This window comes from Rhizomucor pusillus (genome assembly GCF_041956525.1).
Source record: "Rhizomucor pusillus strain CBS 183.67 unplaced genomic scaffold VTP01scaffold_4, whole genome shotgun sequence".
NCBI lineage: Eukaryota > Fungi > Mucoromycota > Mucoromycetes > Mucorales > Lichtheimiaceae > Rhizomucor > Rhizomucor pusillus.
Genome location: NW_027192146.1, coordinates 1,137,373 through 1,159,024, shown reverse-complemented (window position 1 = coordinate 1,159,024; position 21,652 = coordinate 1,137,373). Strand labels below are relative to the sequence as shown.

General features: G+C 45.7%; 8 protein-coding genes across 8 annotated transcripts; 7 read left to right on the top strand and 1 right to left on the bottom strand.

Annotated features, from left to right (window-relative positions):
- Window positions 1–565: 565 nt before the first annotated feature.
- On the top strand, window positions 566–1,906 carry VTP01DRAFT_7772 (uncharacterized protein; the record flags this gene model as incomplete). The annotated part of the gene is made up of 4 exons (XM_069386820.1): window positions 566–940; window positions 1,008–1,438; window positions 1,514–1,689; window positions 1,764–1,906. The coding sequence occupies 4 exons, from the start codon at window positions 566–568 to the stop codon at window positions 1,904–1,906; spliced, it is 1,125 nt and encodes a 374-aa protein (XP_069242237.1).
- Window positions 1,907–2,260: 354 nt separating this feature from the next.
- VTP01DRAFT_7771 (uncharacterized protein) lies at window positions 2,261–4,273 on the top strand (the record flags this gene model as incomplete). Its single annotated transcript, XM_069386819.1, has 6 exons — window positions 2,261–2,333; window positions 2,409–2,519; window positions 2,716–3,210; window positions 3,294–3,370; window positions 3,438–3,581; window positions 3,641–4,273. 6 exons carry the CDS (start codon window positions 2,261–2,263, stop codon window positions 4,271–4,273), a joined length of 1,533 nt encoding a protein of 510 aa, XP_069242236.1.
- A 278-nt stretch (window positions 4,274–4,551) lies between these two features.
- Window positions 4,552–5,688, bottom strand: VTP01DRAFT_7770 (uncharacterized protein; the record flags this gene model as incomplete). Its single annotated transcript, XM_069386818.1, has 1 exon — window positions 4,552–5,688. The coding sequence occupies one exon, from the start codon at window positions 5,686–5,688 to the stop codon at window positions 4,552–4,554; it is 1,137 nt and encodes a 378-aa protein (XP_069242235.1).
- Window positions 5,689–8,857: 3,169 nt separating this feature from the next.
- Window positions 8,858–13,604, top strand: VTP01DRAFT_7769 (uncharacterized protein; the record flags this gene model as incomplete). Its single annotated transcript, XM_069386816.1, has 13 exons — window positions 8,858–9,167; window positions 9,240–9,305; window positions 9,358–9,387; window positions 9,451–9,508; window positions 9,596–10,409; window positions 10,477–10,643; window positions 10,700–10,921; window positions 10,983–11,139; window positions 11,227–11,393; window positions 11,451–11,739; window positions 11,799–11,960; window positions 12,678–13,337; window positions 13,428–13,604. 13 exons carry the CDS (start codon window positions 8,858–8,860, stop codon window positions 13,602–13,604), a joined length of 3,279 nt encoding a protein of 1,092 aa, XP_069242234.1.
- Window positions 13,605–14,493: 889 nt separating this feature from the next.
- Window positions 14,494–15,056, top strand: VTP01DRAFT_7768 (uncharacterized protein; the record flags this gene model as incomplete). The annotated part of the gene is made up of 2 exons (XM_069386815.1): window positions 14,494–14,607; window positions 14,886–15,056. The coding sequence occupies 2 exons, from the start codon at window positions 14,494–14,496 to the stop codon at window positions 15,054–15,056; spliced, it is 285 nt and encodes a 94-aa protein (XP_069242233.1).
- A 57-nt stretch (window positions 15,057–15,113) lies between these two features.
- On the top strand, window positions 15,114–16,963 carry VTP01DRAFT_7767 (uncharacterized protein; the record flags this gene model as incomplete). The annotated part of the gene is made up of 7 exons (XM_069386814.1): window positions 15,114–15,176; window positions 15,264–15,443; window positions 15,516–15,638; window positions 15,707–15,873; window positions 15,994–16,373; window positions 16,474–16,537; window positions 16,609–16,963. 7 exons carry the CDS (start codon window positions 15,114–15,116, stop codon window positions 16,961–16,963), a joined length of 1,332 nt encoding a protein of 443 aa, XP_069242232.1.
- Window positions 16,964–17,472: 509 nt separating this feature from the next.
- On the top strand, window positions 17,473–19,404 carry VTP01DRAFT_7766 (uncharacterized protein; the record flags this gene model as incomplete). Its single annotated transcript, XM_069386813.1, has 7 exons — window positions 17,473–17,722; window positions 17,798–17,994; window positions 18,069–18,304; window positions 18,374–18,446; window positions 18,525–19,021; window positions 19,132–19,207; window positions 19,279–19,404. The coding sequence occupies 7 exons, from the start codon at window positions 17,473–17,475 to the stop codon at window positions 19,402–19,404; spliced, it is 1,455 nt and encodes a 484-aa protein (XP_069242231.1).
- A 685-nt stretch (window positions 19,405–20,089) lies between these two features.
- On the top strand, window positions 20,090–21,469 carry VTP01DRAFT_7765 (uncharacterized protein; the record flags this gene model as incomplete). The annotated part of the gene is made up of 4 exons (XM_069386812.1): window positions 20,090–20,506; window positions 20,574–20,821; window positions 20,907–21,208; window positions 21,267–21,469. The coding sequence occupies 4 exons, from the start codon at window positions 20,090–20,092 to the stop codon at window positions 21,467–21,469; spliced, it is 1,170 nt and encodes a 389-aa protein (XP_069242230.1).
- Window positions 21,470–21,652: the final 183 nt, after the last annotated feature.

Sequence of the window (21,652 nt, the reverse complement as noted above, 5' to 3'; positions counted from 1 at the left end):
CATATATAAAAACATAGAGAGCAGTTATTTTCTGAAGGTCCCAGCAAGCGTAGAAAACCCCACCATCAATATGTTTCAATCAAGAGACTGACGAGAATGGCATCAAAGCCAGTGTCCTGTGTTGTTATGTATTATGATTGTCATCCCACTTGAAAAAGGAATTGAAAGTCATAATCTACTAAAAATTCTTTGAAGTATATTCTGTGTCTGAAAATAGCTGTTTGTGATATTCAACGTCCTCATTCTACCTTTTGTGGCTGCACTGATAGTCTTGACAGCTTGGGTAAAATGGTAGTTCCCTTTTGTAGGGATCTGATCTCCCAGTATTCAGTGACAACTTGGCGTGTCTCTCTCGACTTTCAATGGCCTTGGGAAACTGAAATTTACTCTGTGTATTATTTCTTGCATGAATATTTTTTTCTCCAATTTTCGATTGCGCTGCTGGGGTTTACGCAAAGAATCCATCATCACGTAACATTTAAGTCAGTGAAATGTTATATAAAAATATCCCTGTATTCATACGCCTTGTATTCTTTTGCTTTCAAGCAAGCAACAAAACCAAAAAATGGGTCAGAAAACCGCCATTGTTTTCGGTGCAAACGGAGTCAGCGGTACGGCTACAATTACACAGCTCGCTAAATGCAAAGATTGGCTGAAAGTTATCAGCGTCTCGCGCCGTCCCGCGCAGCTCGACTTTGATGATCCCAGAGTAATCCATATCAGCATTGATATTCTCCAAAATACAATTCCGGAAATCGCCAAGCGGCTGTCGGATGCAGGCGCTATCGATGCAACCCATGTCTTCCATTATACGTACATTGAAAAGGAAACTCCTGAAGAACAGACTAGAGTCAACGTCGAATTGCTCAAAAAGACCCTCGAAGCCGTTGTAAACACGTGTCCTCGCCTTGAAGCATTCGTGCTCCAGACTGGCATGAAGGTAAGAAGGAAAGATATATATTCGCCGTTATTATTCACGTAGCTCATCACTCGCAAATTGTGTCAAGTATTACTCTGTGCATCTGGGTCCACCCAAGATGGCGCCTATGCCATTCAAAGAGGACGCAGAGAGACGAGAAGACCTGTCCCAGAACTTTTACTACGAGCAGGAAGATATGCTCAAGGAGTATGCTGAAAAGAACAAGTGGCGATGGGTAGTTACACGTCCCAACCTGATCGTTGGCTTGGCCAAGGGAAACTACATGAACGTCGCCATCACGCTGGGTCTGTATGCAGCGCTGCAAAAGGAGCTTGGACAGCCGTTCAGATATCCGGGCAATGCCAAGTCGTGGAATGCCATTGTCGATCATTCGACCGCGCTCAACAATGCCGAGTTCCAAATTTGGGCCGCCACAACCCCGGCCGTCGGTAACAATGCTTACAATATCGCAAACGGCGATAAGGTACGCATTAAAGACTTGTGGCCCAAGCTTGCGGAGTAAGTAACAGCCATCTGAGGAAATAAACGCTGAGCCAGCACAACATACCTTATCTATTAACGTCACTCATTTAGTTACTTTGGTCTCAAAGTATCTGAAGAGGGCATGCCTAGCGGTGATAACGAGCACATGTCGCGCGCATTTTCGTTTGCTGATTACATGGACCAGCACAAGGACAAGTGGCACGAAATTGCAAAGAAACACGGCTTGGATACGACTGCATATGATTATGGAACCTGGCAGTTTGTAGGCAAGTATAGTACCCCATGATGGTGATAAAGTGAAAAATATTGCTAAGCTGTGGCTGTGTTTCGCTTTTTCTAGATTTCACATTCGCAAGGACATGGGGCGATGAAGGCAGTCTTGATAAGGCTCGGTCCAAGGGTTGGGACAAGAGCGTAGACACAGCGCAGGGCTACTATCAAGTTTTTGACAAGATGAAGGAGCTTAAAATGATTCCGAAGTAGAACAAGATTAAGGGAAATAAAAAACTCAGAACGCACTTCTTTAACTGCATCCATAAAGCGTCTATTTCGTTTGCGTCGCACTAATTGCATCATAGCCAAGGAGATTAGATGAGTTTGTGCAGAATATCGTCTGTCTGTGTGCTGCGCTGATTTCTGGTTGCGTCTTTTATTCCGACATCTCACACATGCGCACACTCACTCACACACATACCCCATGTTTCCGACATCTTTGACGAGTGAGAATCCCGGTCGGGTTCTACAAAAGGAGGTGTTTACATTCGCCACTCAATTTTTTTCCCTGGTCCTCATCTCTTTTCTTTCCACTCTTCTTCTCTTTCTCCACCAAGACAGACGATGAAGATTGAACAGACTCCCGCCGACCAGCTCGATGCCATGCTGCGCCGAGCTCATGATCTGATAATAAACTGTAAGTAGAGATATTTTACATCGCAGCTGTCCGCCCCCCACCCCCCAAAAAAAACTGACATGTCGATCGCAATAGATGTCCGTGAGGGTCAGCGTCCCGGAAGCGCTGTTGTTAAACGTCTTGAACCTAACGACTTGCTGAACCTGTTGGACCTGAAGCTGTCCGAGCAGGGTGCAAGTGAGGACGGTGAGCTGAAAATACAAAAAAAAATTATTAATCTGCTTTGTGCGTGCTGTTTTGCTCTGCTTTGCAGGCAGATAGGCAGGCAGGCAGGGCGGGCAGCACCCATCTCTCTTGCAACATGCGTATTAATAATGTCTTAATCTTCTCCATACCTCTCTTTTTTTCTTTGATATATTTTTTGGTTTTTCAAACGGAATAGAAACATTCAACCTGATAAAGCAGACACTCGACTACAGTGTCAACTCTTGGAACCCAGCGTTCATGGACAAGCTCTATGCCTCCACGGACCCTATTGGAGTCATTTCTGAGTTGCTGCTCGGTGTCCTGAATGGCAACGCTCATGTATACCATGTGTCGCCTGTCCTGACGCTCATGGAGATTCATGTCACCAAGGCAACCGCCAAGTTGCTCGGCATGGGCGAGAAGGCCGGTGGACTCTTTTGCCCGGGCGGCTCAGCTTCCAACTTGCTAGCTATGGTCACTGCAAGGAACAGGATGTTCCCATCCATCAAAAAGAGCGGTTATTTCCCTCGTCCCATGAACCCGGCTGCCGAGTACGGTAAACTCAAGGTGTTCACTTCGACTCACAGCCACTACAGCATCGACAAGGCTGCCATGGTCCTTGGTCTTGGCTCTGAAAACATTGTCAAGGTGCCTGCCGATGCACATGGACGAATGCTTGTGCCTGAATTAGGTAAATGACATATAACAGCGGAAAACTTTAAATTGATAGGTTGCACTAACTTACTTTTCTGCATCACACCTGAAAATTGTCAGAACGTCTATTGTCCGAGAGCAAGGAGCGTGGTGAAACACCCTTCTTCATCAATGCCACCGCAGGAACGACTGTCATGGTAATAAGACTACATATATATGCTTGCTTTGGGGTTGGGGAGAGAAGTTAATCCATATTATTCTTAGGGCGCATTCGACCCCATTGCGGACATTGCAGCCGTTGCAAAGAAATTTGGCTGCTGGTTACACGTTGATGGATCCTGGGGTGGTTCAGCAATTTTCTCAAGTAAAGTGCGCGACGAGCTCGGCTTGCTCGATGGCTCAGCCTTGGTAAAAACTCACGTGAAATAACTCGATCCCATTCAACTGTCTCTAACACAAAATTCTAGGCTGATACATTTACGCTGAATCCGCACAAGCTTCTCGGTGTTCCATTGCAATGTTCCATGCTTCTTACCCCGCACGGTGGCCACAAGCTGTATGCCGAGGCAAACACGCTTGCAGCTGACTATCTTTTCCACGGCAACCAGTATGATCTCGGTGCAGGCACCATTGGTTGCGGCCGACGGCCCGATGCTCTGAAAATGTTTTTAGCTTGGAAGTTCCATGGCCGGGACGGCCTCGGCGGGCGCATCGATCGTGCCATGAAGACGTCGCAAGGATTTGCACAGCTCGTGCGCAGCACACCCAACTTTGAGCTCGTGTTGGATGATGTGCCGTTCTGCCAAGTGTGTTTCTGGTACACACCACGCGAGCTTGAAGACCAGGTAGCCGCTTGGCGAAAACAAGATGCCCAGGTTTTCAAAGAAAAGATGACCGTGGTTACGCAGCGGATTCACAGCAAAGTTCTAGAGTCGGGTGAGTTCCTGGTCGATCATGCCCCCATCGAAAACCTTCCAGTGTTCTTCCGAGTTGCCATCAATGCGCCCTGCGTTGACCTCGATAGAGACCTGAGACGCTTGCTGGATGCTATCGTCGCTGCATCTAATCAGATCAACTGGGATGACCTCAAACAACACTAAGTGTCTCTCTTTCTCTCTCTCTCCGAATCTCTACTACTCCTTTGATACCGGGAATTTATCTAAATATCGTTTTTGGAATCCAAACAATGATGCATAGATAAGTTTATCAAGATATGCACAACACAAATATGCACAACACAACACAAATAATAAATAAAAAATGTGCAAATTGAAAAAGACCAAACTTTGTTGTTTTACTGAATAATAAACACACGCGAACGATGGAAGAACCGGAGGGAATTAGAGGCTAGGGGTAAGAAGAGAGAAGGGCTGAACAATTAATGGGGTTTGAGTCTCCTGACTAGACTGGCTCGTTTCCGTCTCCACTCTTCTTCAGAGTCCTGTATGCGCCGTACGACATCCTCCTCGCCCAGCAAAGAGCCGTTGCCGACGACGTAGGATTTTGCAAATGAGTATTTCCACAGCACCCGCGCGTCGACGCCTGCACCTTCGAGCATATGCTGCAGCCTTGACAACCGCGTGTGGCATTCGTGGGTGTGCGTCTGGACGTACTCGAGTAACTCGTGCGGTACCACATCGTCATCCTTCTCTGCCGTGGGAAAGTGGCGGTGGGCGGCTACAATGTGAGAAAGCACAGGTTCTGACAATGGATCGTACTTGAAAACGCCGTGGCGAGCTAATGCGTGACTGAGATGGGTATATCGTTGAGGGTAAATCTGGGTGGGTGCGATGGCAGGATGCATGCCGGATAGGAGCCAAGCGAGCGTGACCCTGAGCCAGTTGATGCGGACAAGTGGCGGTTGCGGTGCGGGAAGTGTATTGTACGCATAATGCTGCCGTGGTTTGTGGATATTGCAAGAAGAGTGTTTGTCGCTATTGACATATGAGAAGGATAAGATCAAGCCCTTGTCGCCTACGAAGCGCTGCTGCTCTTCTTGCTGCCCTTCTACTCGATTATCATGGTGATGATGACAGCTTGTTGCATAATCATAACTGGAGGGCAATTCATATATCCGTTCAAGTGCAGGATTGTATTGCATGTGGAACATGATAAGTGCTTGATCTTGCAGACTTGTTGCTGACAATTGGACAGTGTGCGTTGTTTCTAGCCACGGCTTGAAATGGATTTGCATGCGGCGCTGGTACGGGCACCACGGCCACGAACTGCTGTCTGTGCTCGGTAAGGTAACCAGGGGGCTGCCGATTGGTCGAAACTCAATGACACGATTGTCAACGTCAAACGATTGAGCTTCCATCTCTACAGCCGCGAAGCTGCGATCCTTTCCAACCTTGACAGTGACGTGTTGACGTTTGCTCTTGACAGTCAGGTAGATAAAGTCTTCGGCCATACGTTGCCAGGTCTTACATACTCCTCGTATTCGATACAGCTCCGTCGTAGGAAGGAACGAGAATATGTGTATAACAATCTCTGGAGCAAGATCGATTAATCCCATATTAAACTTTGGTGCTGTAATGTGTATAATCAAATGGTATATAGTTGGGAGAGGTGAAACAAGGAGAATAATGACACAAGAGGGGACTCATCTTTTTCATTTTTCCACGCACATTTTATGCGCTTTTTGCGGGCGGGGTTTTCCTAGGCGCTCCATTTTAGGAACCAGCATGTTTGACGATTCCCATCATCATCAATTCATCAGATAAACCCGAATTAACAAGCAAACAACAACGCCGTCCAGAAATATATATCAAGATGCGCGCTTTCTTTCTGATGAAAACTGATACACTGATGACGATCTACAATGTTTTGATTTTCGCAAACGTAGGATCGTCGCCGCATTGAGTATTTAGACAATGCGCCAAGGCGACTTTGCAATATGCCACGTGTTGTTTGTGTGTGCGCGGTATGACCTGCCGTTGTCCAAAGCTATCTACGTTGCCAAATAGTATTCGTTTAATTTGATAAGATAAAGATCTTGAAATAGACTTCAGAAATGCAGATAATTCGTGTTCGATTGACAGACCCTGCTTGCAGGTGCAGCATACTCAGCACTTCTTCAGGTACATACATACCACTCCCTCACGCAGACTCATGTGCTGTCCAGGCTGCAGACGATGCTCACTCTTGATTCGAGCTTAAAAATGGCCCAACTCATGTGGTCAACAACCAGCTTGTGCTTCGTCTCCCAAAGCGGCAATCCCCTCTGAAAATGGGACTCGAATGAGTGTTCGTGTCACTCTGCATCGTGCGAAAAACCTGCGCTGGTCGCTTTGAACGAAGCGCGAGAATCTCACTCGGCAGGAATTGATGAGGAATGTACAATAGGATCAATGTCTGGAGCGTTCTAAAGTTCGAATGATCATGTATTCTGATAAAAGATGCCTATCTTGGACGAGTCAGTTCTTCAGATCAGAAATTTAAATTTTGCATCGGTAATTCTTTCCGTACTCACTCTTGCAGCATTTTCAATACGTATGCCATATTCTCTCAATGTGCCTAGTCACAATCTAATATTTATCAAATGCCACTCACTAAATCGAATGTTGGGATTGACAATACGGCCATATGCCACGGCTCACGTGTATAAAGTTTATGCCAAACGCCGATATCCGCATGGTAGGCTCATGTTTTCTTTCACCGGTCTAATATGTGAATACATTATATTGACGGCTTCTTTCGAAGAGAAGATCGAGCGTATGCATACATGCAGTTCAACGTAGCTGAACAATGTTTATTTAAATCCAATACCGACATCAATTAATGGAATCACTGAGCTTTTAACGCTTGTGAGGCGGTTCTGGGGAAATTTCAAGAGTACTTACGCTGCTGTCAGATCTTCCCTGCGATCATGTTAAGAGGGATATGAAATATCATCGCTACTGTCTGAGTATTATATTGCGTATAGACATAGATGCTCTGTGCATTGCTTTTATCTGGAGCTTTTTGGCGGCGTACCACAGAAGTTTCCAAGCTCTCCTTTGCATGAAGGCAGTACTTTAATTGTAAACTTGCTTTTTTCCTTAAACTCTTTTTAAAGGAGAGGAGATGAAGAAAAAATGGCAGCATGCTACTATATCCCCGAGACTAGGTTTCAATTGAGATGGGATACAGCACCATGCTAAAATAATAAATACGTATCTCGCTAGATATTACTAAACACAGACTCTATTAAAAAAACCTATGTAGCATTCCTCTTTGAGCGCTAAAATGCACGTTTGGAAAGCGTTTTTCCTCTGCCATTGGCCGGTGGGGCCCTCAAATTCGAAAAAATCGCTGTGGAAGCACTTTTTTCTGGCGGCTGTAGTGATCTGAGGAGCGGGTGGTGTGCCGATTTTTTGATGGAAGACTATAGTTAATTAATTTATTCATCCACATACGTTGGATGGAAAAGTGTATAACACGAAATGGGCTACAAAATTAATGTTCACTCGTGGAGTTTCGCAGACAAAACAGACACCAATCCGAAGAACTCTGAAAATTTTTGGGTTTCAGCATCTGTATTCCCCCAATCCTTGGTGTCTTTGCGCGAAGCGCATCGCGACGCCAGGAGCGCTCCAACATGTTCAGGAGATAAAGAGGTGAGCGCTATTGTTATGAACTAAACCGAACGCAGGAGCGCTAACAGCAAATCAAGAACATATTCCATCGAGCGCCGGTCTGAATAAACCGGAATTCGACGGCGCCTGTGCTTGCAGAAGCGAAGCGGATGCAAAACTGCCGGAGAATGGAGGTTTATGAGGGCCAAGCGAGTCGAACAAACGTCCATTTACTATTTTGCTTTGCACCTACTACTCGAATCTGCTGAAAACATCTACGTCCCTCAAGACGAAGCGAAGCGAGTCTAGCCGCAGACTAGTTCTCATGTAAGCTAAAGAACATCGTTTTGTACTACATACCTCCAAAACTGCTAATTCGCAAATTTGGAAGCTGTCAAAGAGCTTCCTAGAAACTAGCAACGAAAACAGATAAAGGAACGCTTTTTTATATTACTCTTATTTCCGAGGAAACCATGTCATCCAAAGAACGCGTAGTCAAATGGAGTAAGAAGCTCACATTCAGTCTCGATCAACGTTATCTGAGCAGTTTACCTGATTGATTCAGTCAATAAACGTGAGCACCGGTCTGAAAAAATTGAACTCATCTATGTATCAACTTATGCATCCTCAGAATAAGCTGGAAGCTTTGATTTTATATACCATGCGAGTGCTGATCGAAATAGACGGGTATTCGACGGCAGTGCGCTGTCGAATTTTGGCTACAAAGATCGGGACAAGCATCTTACGTGACAGCTAGAGTCATCCTTCCAGAAGAGAATGCATTTCGATGCATCTCTCTTCAGAGATCTTTATATTTACTTAAAGAGCAAGAAGATACACTTCAGCGAATCCAAACAGATACTTGCATTTAACCTTCGATTCAATTGCTTATCCATGTGCCCGGCTGCTGCCAAAAATTATTGAAATGATATATTTCGGTTGAAACTACATAGATTTCCATGGACAGTACTCGAATTAGCTTACAGAGTCACTAGATGACGCGGGCGGTTACATGTTGTTGTTGGCCCCGTCAGATTTCTAGTGCATGAGGTTTTTCCTTTTTTCCCTCTTCCTTCCTTTACAGCAGTCATACACTGTCAGAGCCAAACCTGGATTTCCGTGCGTAATATGGCCGTTCCTCTCTGCTCAACTTTCCAGCCGAGGGAGCATACTAACTATAATTTGATGTTACTGTTGCAGGCAGTATGGACATCGAAGACGACGATTTTCGGCCATCAACAGTTGTATGCGGGCCTAGAGGAGCAAAAAGAAAAAGCGGTAAGCTACAAAGTCTGCTATGAATTAACGGTGATGCTTTTAAACAGACTCTTGACTCTTGATCACGTTCCAGCAGTTGAGAGCCACGATGATGACTTTCAGATATCCTCATCCACAAGCAAACGTAAACCAGGGAAGCTACAGAGAAATAATGTGATAGGTACTCTATACAGATTTATTATTCCTTGGAATGGTGTTAGTAAAGTCTTGCTGATTCGATGAAATGCCATAGATACTACAAAGAATGGTGACGAGTTCCTGTCGTCATCATCAGCTGCCAATCAACGTAGTGTACCAAGTAACTGCACAGTGTATGCAAAATTTTGTGAATCGTATTGACAGAATAATAGCCCTCGAAAACGGTGAGGAAGCCGGAAAAGGTAATGCTTTGACCTGGTATTTAGAATGATAGCTGTCTTAAAACTGGTGATAAGGAAAACCAGACAAAAAGTCCAAGGCCGAAATGAAGTACGAGCTTGCGAATGCCAAACGAGCCAGAAAGTAGGAGGAAAAAGCTAAATTGCAAGAGGAGAAACAAGCAAAGAAAAAAGGCTCCGGCAAAAGGAGAGTCTGTCCGACATGCAAAAGAACTGATCACTCGAGGTCGTCAAACAAGAAATGCCCATTTTACAAGCCAATACGACGACATGCAACTGAAATTAAACGCACAAGTATTATCAAGACGACGCTAAAGAATATTTGCAAAGAGGAACGATTTGTCAATGCGGTTCAGAAACCTATTGAGCATGTCCGAGACATTACATACGTTGGCTCACTATTCGCAAATTTCTTCTTTCTCTCCCTTTTGGAACAGAAAAAACCAATTCCACCTATATCACATGATTTGATCTATGCTCTTTTTGCGACCATTGCTGGCCGAGGGTGTAAAGCACCAGAATCGGTCAAGACAGCATTCAAGACTTTTAAGTCTCAAATTCCGACCTTCGACGCAAAACGTTTCCGCAGCAAAGGTTTCATGACCTTAATCAGCCAAGCCGCACAAGAATATGAAGAAAACGTCAGAAATCATATCACCGCAAATATGGTTAAGAAGACCCAAGAGCACATCTTTGTTCGTCTCACAGACGAGAATGACGAATTTTTCATCACTGCTACGGTTTCGGAGAAGAAGGCTTTGGCAGGTCATGTTTGCGCAGTGCTGGAGATGGAACCTGGCAAGAGATCAACATACCCAAGTTCATTAAGGACAACGATAAACTGGCTGCACTCTCTGAAAGGAAAAGTCAGCATCAAGTTTCCAGTGTCGGTCACCACTATTAATGCAAACCCCGAGCGATATATCCCATGGATGTACCAAATTCTACAACGCATGGTACAAAAAATATTCATCAAGGAAGAAAACCCGCAGGATTACGTATCAAAAGGCTTCGTACACCGACAAGTCAGTGAGGTCACTATACATATACGTGTTCATTTGAAGGATTGATTACTCGCTGAATCGTCGCTAGATCTTCAGCAAAGCAAATTTGAATCTTTCCAAAAGGCTTTTCAACAGCCTAAAACAATCAGAATACGATTCTATCCGAAAACAAGAACCGCTAAAATTATCGAAGTCATTTACAAGACCTCTGCCTGAAGAAAGCATGGAAGCGCTGCAGAACCTCGTAACAACAACGCAAGATGAACTGAAAGGGGGATGCTTCAACCCACCCTAATACACTGATCCCAAAGGTGCACGCCGATTTTCGATACTACCTCTTTACACGGTACAAAAGAGACATGTTCTACTGGACAATCAAGCGTTTGCAAAGATCATGTACAAATTGGACTCAAGAGCAACCGCTCACCGTACAAGGCAGACGATCTGCACGACGCATATTTCAATCTTTTCGATATGTCAAAGATCGGACATAGCACTCCGGAATCTCTTGACACCGACACGAGCCTTTTCTGGTATTTGGTCATACCTCTTTCGAATTCTCTAATAGACTAACGCTCCTCGAACGAATGGTAGGGATAAAATCAGAACTGACGGATACGATGTGCAATTTATTTTCAAGAAGCTAAAGCGACCTCCTCCTAAAGCTCCATTGGAACCAGATGACATCAATTCCAAGTTCTTGAAAGAAGCAACTATATGGGGTGTTGACCCGGGATTGACGGATATTTTCGTTGCTGCAGATGAGTTCTACAGATAATGTCGTCGTATTCGTTCTGTCGGCGCAAAGGAATATTATGACATGTGTGGGTTCAACAAGGCCGCTGAGAGCCGGAATAAGTTCGGCGAACATGACCCGCAAACGAAGAAAATCGTTGATAGCATACCATCAGCCAAAATAGCGTCCTTGGAAAGGTTCAAGGAATCTGCTGAATATCGAATTGCAAAACACGACGCGATATGTAAATTCTATGACAAGGATAATCGGTAATGTACAGAAAAAAATAATTATATTCGTCGTTCGTCCGATATTTTGTTACCTAGATTCATAAAATTAAAGATGAAGTGTTATATAAAGAAGCAGAAGGCCTTTACTGAGATGGCAAAATGTCTCACTACAGGCAGCAAGAAGTATTCGCCTGATAATGTGCAAAAAGCAAATGAAGAAGGCTCTACGAAAAAGAAATGGAGGCCCTTGGCGCTGGAAGACAAGACTGATGAGACAAGCATCATTATCGATTTCGGCAACGGAGCATTTGCAAGTACAATGAAAAGGGCGGTTCCCACCAAAGAATTCCGAAAAGCATTGAAAAGGCAGGTGTGTACTTTGAAGGTAAGTCTATGTGAAAATGGAGACGACCAAGATTTCTCAGCTGTGGAGACTGTTTCTAGAAAACGAAAGTACTGCTGGTGTATGTGGATGAATATCTGACGTCCAAAATATGCCCAAAATGCAGGACGCGAACTGTGGAGAAAAAGCGCGAGATCTCAGGTCTCAATGAAAAGAGTCAGATGACGATCCATGCTGTATTCAGCTGCAAAACCTGTCGTACGGTATGGAATAGAGACCGCATGGCTGCCATGAATATCCGCGACGTTTTCATCCACATGCAACACAGCAAGAATGAGCGGCCATTAGCATTTAGAAGATCCTCTCTGTAATCAATACCCCTATTGTAAGATTGGGGTGTACCTTAACGCCTCAGTCATACATCTCTTGGATGAAATGACTTGTTAAACGTGCTTTTAAAGTGTTGGCTGGGAATTAATTTAAAAAAGACTTCTAACTGCAGGGAGCAGCCTTCGATAGTCATGCCAATTAGGAAAGCTGCAACGCCGCCAAATTCGCAAGATGAATTGGCTAGAGTAGATCAGAAACGTTTTTCTATACATCCAACAGTACAGCTAGGGTTTTAGCAGCTAAAGCTTTCATCCAACGGATCTTCTTACACTCTTCATCATGTTTGCAATTGAACGCCCGAAGGCGACGATCCCCAACTTCCAATCAGATCAGATCTCTTAAAGGCATGCTCTTACCGGATGACTGACAACAGGTCCTGCGTGCTTAAGGACACAGACAACGATTCGACGATTGTAAGCAGCACGGAACAGTGCAAGAGGGGAGTATAAATATTAAAAGGTTTCTTCAATTCCGTTTCTGCTTTCTCTTGCAGGACATCTCGATAAACAAAAAGGTTGGTGGTATTCTTCTATCTTGTTCTCTCTCACACACACGCTTTTGCTCTTCTTTTTGACTCAATTGCTCTATAGATCGCAGGATCTGTAGCCGAGATATATTACAAGATGCTCTTTGCAAACAGCAGCAGCCTAGCAATACCCAACAAGCTGACATTCACTCAAGTGCTGGCTCAACCCACTGTGCAAGTATCTTTCGCGGCCAGCTTCGTCGGGCTAGCAGGGTTCTTCTTCTACTGCATCCGAACTGAGCGAGCGAAGACCGAGAAGCAAGTAAGCTGGCTGCTCACGTTTGCCAGCAGTCTTGTATGCACAGTCTGCTCGCTGCCGAGCGCATTTAGATTCTGGCAGTCTCGGTGGGACGTGGCGATGCTGGACGGAGTCGAGAACAAGGCACACACTGCACTGGTGTGTTTCTTCATTTCATATCTGGTACTCGACCTGTTCCTGGGCACGCTGTACTACAAACGACGGATCAAGTTTGTCACGGGCTGGTTTCACCACATTTTATATGTTTTCCTGCTGTTTTGGATGCTCCGTATACAAATCCCTTCGTTCTTTACGACGGCCGCGTTGCTTGAATTGCCCACCTTGATCTTGAGCTGCGGATCGCTCAAGGATGAGTATCGCTCGGATTTCTGGTTCGGCGTCACCTTCTTTTTCCTTCGGCTGGTGTTCCACTCGGCCATGATCCTGCCCCTCAAACGGTATCACCGTATCCGATCTCTGTGGATGGTAGCAACTGCCATCCTGCCTTTGCATCTGTATTGGTTCTATGGTAAATATGCTAATTTAATCCTGGAATAACTTGTATTTTGCTAACAGAGATCTGAAGGATTTTTGGGCCAGCAGGTTAGAAAAGGCCGTCATCATCTTCGCCGCTATAAGACCGATAACAACAACGACGACAGCAGCAGCAGCAGCGGTAGCATCAGTGTTGTCAGTTACATTCCTCCAGTCTGGCCCGCCATTGTAGAAACCAAATGGACAACAACATCGTGATCCAGGTAACTCTCGCATATATATACTCCTGTCTAGATGGCTGTATCTATGTATTATGTAAATCTTTTTGTTCATTCATGTAATTATTACATTCATTACCCGTTTGGTACATTGTTATATTCCCTTTCCGTCCTTTATTTGTCTCATACATAATTTTTTACTGACACCTGTATTAAAACCCTAAATATCGTCTTATTCCTTTACAAGTTATGTATCAAATTGATCGTCCACTATCAGAATGATGGTAGAAAAATACGTACAGACAATGAATTCATAAATATTCTCAAAGGCCCATGAAATTCATCCTAATTACGGTCAATGTATGGAGCAGCACTCGCGGCAGCCGATCATGCTATGGTCACGAACGGTTGAGACAATCAAAAACAATGACTGTTTTTGGGGCAAGGTAAATGGGAAGGAACAAGGCGTTGATGAAAAAAGGGCAAGTGTATTCTGAAATAGGACCATGTGAGCGAGTGGAACAAACTTTTGTTTGCATCTGATAGTGCAAACGACGAGCATACAGAATGCACCGTGCGTCTGATTCTGATTGCCATGCAGTGAAACCGTCCCTTTATTTTTGGGTAGCATCTACAACATCATAACACGAGCAGTGAATTAAGCAGCAATGAATCAAATGGCGAGGGGATAGCAAAGAATGTCAAGTTCTGTGTTTCTCTTTTTTGTTTCTTTCTCCAGGGTCCAGGGAAAGACACGTTTTTCATATTAGCCCCTATCGACCTACACTAGTGTTTTCATGAGGGAATCAGAGTTTTTTTCTTTTTTTGGGGCTCAGTGATGCCGATTGCTTTTTGGTGTAACCGAATTATTGTCGTCAGCCATGAGCAATGCGTGTGTGTGTGTATATGTGGGCGCAGGAAACAAGCCGATGCACCCATATCTGCTTCTAAATAATAACTTTGAGCAACATACGCGATGGTTGAGAGATCTTGTGCAAGGTAAAGTGAGATCGATTTGTGCGGGGTGGCCTTTGCGTGACGAGGTAAGTAATAAAAGGCGGAGCGATCCAGTCCACATGGCCTGTTTCCAGAAGCGTGCCTCAGTCGTCCAAAAATGCACAAGGCAGCCAGCCAGACAGACAGATTGTCAGAACCAGCGAGCGAGGAACTCTCGTGGTCGTGGTGACGGGCTGGAATAATACGCTACACAACACACACACACATCTCCCTTCGTTCATCCGACAATTCATAACCTATTTTTTTCCTTCTCTGTTCCCTCTTATTTCTTGTTCCCTTCTTTGTCTTTCCTTACTTACATCAGCTATCTCTCACCCTTGCTCTTGCTTTCTCTCTCTCTTTCTTTCACATCCCCTCCTTTCTCATAGACTTTCCATTTCCAGCATCCTATATAACCTCCTTTCACCCAAGAGAATTTATTTGTGTGCTTTTTTTCTTCTTCTTTCCTGCTGCTCACACACACGCTTTTCCTTGACTACTACCACTACTCGCTCATTCCGCTTACTCCATTCTTTCCAGCGCCGAGTATACGATGCAAACCGCTCTACCTGACAGAAGAGGATCCCCTCGAAACAACAGTCTGCAATCCGCAAAGGTTTGACATCGCCAGGCAACAGCAGAAAATAAGAGAGGAAAAGCTAACCGGACGGGCGGTGTTTGTTGTCGTCGCTATGGTTTTCAGGGCCTAGCGGTCGTGCAAAGTTCAAGATCAGTGCCCAACTGCACAAACACAGTTGCAGCTACGTTTCATTCCGCTGCAGCCTTTCACCCGAAACGCAAATCGACTGGTAATCTTCGACGAGCGTCTTCGTTTTGCAAACAGCGATCGAATACATCAAACGCCTCGAAACCGGCAAACAAGGTAGATCGAAAATAGTAAACGGGCGAGATGAAAAGAAAAGAAAAAGAACTAACGTCAAGGAAAAAAAACCAGGATATCTGGCGACCTCCAGGCTGCTATCAAATCCCCGATATCCTAGGCAACGCATACTTGAAACCATCGCCTCAAGTCGCTTATCACCTTAGACCGCATGATCCCACCAAGCAGATTTCAAAGGTACGATCTTTTTTATCATACATGGGGTGATGAGACCAGCTGACTAAATTGTTGTGGTGCTTAATTAGCGTCCGTGGTATCCGCCCAATCCGCACTATGAGATTCCGCAGTTGCCCCCACTTGCCAAGGCAGAAAATAAGTTTGAAAGCAGGATCCGTAAGCTCCTGCCGAAAACACCTGTACACTCTTCAGATCCTAGCAAGCGGTACACTGACTTTAAGGAGATTGGCACAGGGTGAGTAGATTGAACACCTTGTTGTTGTTACCTGTCTAGCTACCTTTGGCAAAAAGAAAAAGCAAAAGCAAAGAAGAGAAAGGCAGCATAAAGTATTAACTCGTACATGTGTTTTTATAGCGTCAACGGTGCCGTTGTGCGAGCCGTCTACCGTGGCAAACCCAGTGCGCAGTTAGCCATCAAGCGCTGCAAGCTTGATCCAGATCGAGAATACCGAGCTGCAATTCTTCGCGAACTCCGTATCATGGCCAGCGGCCACAAGAACCTTATCAAGCTCAAGGAGGTCACCCTGTGCCGAGACGATGTCTGGATCGGCATGGACCTTATGCGATGCTCTGTGTTTACTGTGCTTTGCCAAAGGGGCATCCCTGAAGAACATGCGGTCTACATCACCTGCGAGACCTTGCGGGCACTTATCTACCTCCATTCAAAGGGCTTCTTGCACAGAGACGTCAAGTGCGAGAATCTTCTTCTGGGACACAACGGTGAAGTGAAGCTAGGTAAACCATAAGCTAGAATCTTTATATGCTTTTGCAGAGTGTGTGACGGAACACTAACTCACTTTTACTTGTTCTTCTTCTTCTCCTTGTACCTTGTTAGCCGATTTTGGACTCTCTGCACGCATCGCCGCCGGAAACCAAGATAGACTGGGAACAACCAAATGGTAAGAAGAATATGCTTTCTTGCGTATATGTTTATGTGAGCAAGGTTTAATTGATGCATATGTGACCATAGGATGGCACCCGAAGTTATTCGAGAAGAACTGTACGACGAAAAGATTGATCTTTGGTCGCTCGGTATCACTGTGATTGAAATGATGGACCGTGTCCCCCCTCACTACTTGATCAAGGATGACGAGGAGTTGTTCGACATTATCGCGACGGAAGCAAGTCCCACGTTCGTTTACAGTTTCCCGTCGATGTATATGCGTGGATTGGTTGCCTGGCTTCTCGATGAAGACGCTCGCAACCGACCTAGTGCCAAGGACGTGCTCTTGGAGATCGATGCTCACGTTCACAGCAACTTGCTGCAACGCTCAACACCTGCCGAGTTGGCACGGTTCGTGAACCAGGTTCTGCCACCGCAGTAGAAGATTTTGACGGTATAGCATCCTTCTCTCTCACGCACAACAACACACGCATCAACGCAAACCACAATTAACTCAACGCACACACGTATACAATTCATCCATTGTCCTACCACCCTCCCTTGCTTCTCCCCGCCTATCACATACGGTGCCATTAATTTCAATCACACCACACAACAGACGTATATCTTCTTATGCCATCCCACCACCAGACCCTATTGGCTTTTTCCCACATTTTTCTTTACATATTTATGAAGTCTGTTTATTAGGACGTTCGCTATTTTTACACCTTACGTTTTTATCGTTTTTTTCTTAACCCAACCCACAACCCCTAGACCTTCATTATAAGACCACCGCCGCCGCCATTTTTGTCTTTAATTCACTAAAAAAACACAACCAAACATTGTAATCCTTTTTTTTTGCTGTTTTCCAGTATAGTTTGATGGCGGAGAGAAAGAGAGCTGGAGCTCAATAATCCTGCGCAAGCGGGCGTGGAGATTGCATTTTTGTGTATGTCAACCACCACCGAATCCAGCAACTTTTCAGTAGGAGGTGTCCTGCTGGCGCTGGTGTGCGTCTATCTACTGGGCGGCCGGATCCTCCGGCTATACATGTATGAGCAGACAGGCCGGTCCGTGATGCGCCCGCGACCCGTAGTCCAGGTCGTTGTCCTGGGCGACATTGGACGATCGCCACGCATGCGATGCCACGCGGTGTCGTGCGCCGATGCCGGATTGACCGTGGACCTTGTTGGCTACGTAGGTAATGGGGCATGTAAAAAGGCATAGTAAATAAAGAAGAAGAATAATAATAATAGTAACATTCGTCCACCACCAGACACGGCACCAGGAAGTAGGATCACGACAAACAGGCATATCCGCATCCGGCGGGTGCGCTCTGCGTGGTCTGTTCCTGAAGGATTTCCTCGACTATTGTATGTAGCTTGGGCACCATTCAAGGCTATCTTTGTGGCGAGCCAGCTCGTCTGGATCATGGGATGCATCACCGCGTATCCGGACTACATTCTTATACAGGTACATATTTATTTTTTACGATGATGATGATGATGGATACCGAACGATCACATTAACTTTTGTCGTCCGTAAAGAACCCACCCGCTATTCCGACGTTAGCCATCGCGAGATGTATCGCGTTCCTTCGGGGCGCAAAGCTTATCATCGACTGGCATAATTTCGGCTACTCGATCCTCGGAATGAAACTCGGTCCAAACAACAAGGTTGTAAAGGCTGCGAAAGCGTATGAGAAGTACTTTGGATCACGCGCGTATGCACATCTCACCGTCACGGAGCGCATGCACCGAGAACTCGAGGATTGGCGAGTAAGGTAACAAAAAAAAGAAGAAAGTTTATTTAATACGCAAATGAGTCACGTTAACAATGATGCATAAAAAAGTGGGCAGATCGTAACGTTCAAAGATCGGCCGTCGTATCATTTCAAACGACTTGACGTGCAAAAGATCCATCAGGTGATCGATTCATCGGCGGCGTTTGTGGGGAATTATGGGAAAGTGAAAGAAATTAACCACCGGCAACGATAACGATAGGCTCTGCAGGAATTCCGGCTCGAGGAGCTGGTGCGACGCGATACAGTCAATGCAAACGAGTTCCTCGGAGGAATGGATAGTACGACTACCACCTTGTTAACACGACGATTGGATGGCAAGAGCGTTGTATGGCGTGAGGATCGAGTGCGGCTGATTGTATCGTCGACGTCCTGGACGGACGATGAAGATTTCTCAATGCTTCTGGATGCTGTGCAAGAGTACGAGCGGCGATCGGATGCATCTTATCCAAAATTGCTGTTTGTGATCACCGGCAAGGGACCACTGAGGCAGATGTATGAGGAAAAGATATCGGCCATGCAGCTTGACCGAACGCGCATCGTCACGGCGTGGCTGGCTGCAAAAGATTATCCTTTACTGCTCGGAAGCGCTGACCTTGGAATTTCGCTGCACACTAGCAGCAGCGGAATGGATCTTCCGATGAAAGTTGTTGACATGTTTGGATGCGGACTCCCTGTGTGCGCAGTCGGGTTCGAATGGTAAGATTATTCTTTCTTGCATGTACTATATTGGGATCGGCTCGGTGATGCCGCCGACGTGCTAACCCTTTCCATTTTTTTTTAAAAAATACTCTGCGTTGAATCATCAGTTTGGACGAGCTCGTAGTGCACGGTCGGAATGGCCTCGTGTTCCACGATAGCAAGGAGTTAGCGGAAGCATGGATGGTAGATAACCAAGATAGACGGGAGGAGACAACGGCGAGGACTTATCTCCGTTTCAACTTTTTGTCAATTAGGACCTATTCGTGCAGAATCCGACGCGATTGGACACCCTGCGATCCAACGTGTTGCAAGAGTTCAAGGAGCAAACTTGGGAACGACAGTGGCGGGATCGTGTGAAGCCGCTGTTGTTATCGAGTTAACAACATAGGCAAAACATCCATCTGTTTGCGTAATTTAAAAGCTTCATTTTTTTGTGGTACATGCAATGACGTTAATCGATCAAAATGCTCACCTTAAATTGTTTGCGATTGGACCTTCCGGAAATCCGGAATATTACTTGAGAAACTTTAAGCAATCGAATTCGTCGTCGGGACTGGTGGTGGGGCGGCGACTTTGGCGAGTATTGCAAAGAAGCGGAACCTTCAGGCGGCTGTCCTACATACGAGCGCGCTTTCATTAGCCAACTTTGTATGCGAGTGCGCGAAAGAAAAGAGTAGGAGAAGAAACAGAGTTAGTTAGTGTACGTGTACACAAAGGAAAATTCCCTCTAATGGTGGTGGTGTGGCCGTTAGTGTAACTAGGACAAGGTCGGAATCAATTCGGGATTGGGTTGAAGAGAGAGAGCCCTTTTTTGTGCGCCTGGAGAGAGATGGGATCCATTGACTTGTTGCCGATATCTCTTTCTCTCTCTCTTCCTCTCTTTCTTCCTCTTTCTCTTTCTCCAAAACACGCACGCACGTATTATATATTACACACTTCCCTTAATTTTTTTTGGATCTCCCTTTTCTCCCTTTTCCTCTTTCTACCTCTCTTTCTCTCTCTCTTTTTTTTTTCTTGCTCGCTCCTCCTGCTCAATCCAATTTCTGTCAATCCGGTTAAAAAACGATGGGAAATCAAGCAAGCAAAGTTATTGAAAAGACTAAAGAACGGAGGGGCAACAAGACCCGCCGAAAAAGCACCGCCACTGTCGGCGGTGGACGGTCGCACTCGTCGCTTTCGATATCGCACGCCAGCAGCTCCAATTCTCACGGCAACTACGATTGGGTCGAACCATCCTCAGGCAGCGGTGCCATCGATGCAGCCATGGCAGCCGCCGGTATGGCAGATGTGCGGAAACCCGCACCACCTATGATGACCGCAGCTGGCGGCGACAACGATACCACCTCTACCACCACCACCACGCCAACGCTTACACCGAGACGCAAGTCGGTCTCCGAAATACTCGCTAGACGTAAAGGGAGCTTCTCACGCATCAGCACGTCGCAGGAAGACTTTCGAGAGTACGATAGGTTGCAGAGACAGGTAAGTAATCCACACGTTGCGTTGGGTATTGATTTATATATATTTATCATCCACATCATCATAATAGCACTATCTACTAAAAAGCGCGCGCAAGAGCAACACGGTGGCACCGATAAAGAATCCAAAGATCATCCTGGACCTTGGCTCGGCGGGAGGTATCTGGGCGTTGGAAATGGCGGCAACTTTTCCTGATACCGAAGTCATTGGCATCGACATCCAACCTCCGCCTCTGCAGCAGAACGCGCCGAAAAATCTGAAGTTCATTGAATCCAACATTTACGAGAAGTTCCCTCTCGCGGATGCATCCGTTGATCTGTAAGTCAATAGTTCCAGCAGACGGACGGACGGACGGACGTAAAACAAGGATCTTTCTATTTCTAACACGCATACAAAAAAATAGAGTCTTCCAACGTGGGATGGGACACATCATCCGTAAAGACAAGTGGCCGCACGTCCTTGAGGAGATCCTTCGGGTGCTGAAACCAGGAGGCTATGTGGAGCTTGTCGAGGCTGATCTATGGCACCACAACCCGGGCCCTGTCCAGCAAGCATTCGACGCGTTTATGCAGGAGCAGTGTTCCGAGTACGGCCTTGATTTCGTCTTTACAGAATCCCTCAGTGCAATGATTGAAACTGCAGGATTCACGGATGTATCGCATACCTCGCTCGATATACCCATCGGTGAATGGCCCAAGGATCCAGGTACGGAGGAGGGATCTATAACCCCATCCAACCCAAGTTTCTCACCACCCCACTTTAGAGCTCAAGCAATACGGATTCATCAACAAGGAGACGCAAAAGGCGTATCTGAGGAACAGGAAACAATTTTACGTGTCTGCATGGGGAATCGCTCCTGAAGATTACGACGTGGCAGTGCAAGAGGTCATGGATGAGTTTGAGGAATACCATGGCTTTAGTCGATTCAACTCGTGGGTTGCAAGGAAACCTGCTGCAGAAGACTAAAACAACAATCCTCTTTTTCTCCTTTTACACACACCACCACCCAAATCTTGTATACACACACACACACACACCATAGCTTAATGTTCTTCTTTTTCTCCACCACAACTCCCTTTGCTCGACCCACCATCGTATTATCTTTCTTTCCTTACTATAGACTCTTTTCTCTCTCTCTCCCTCTCTCCC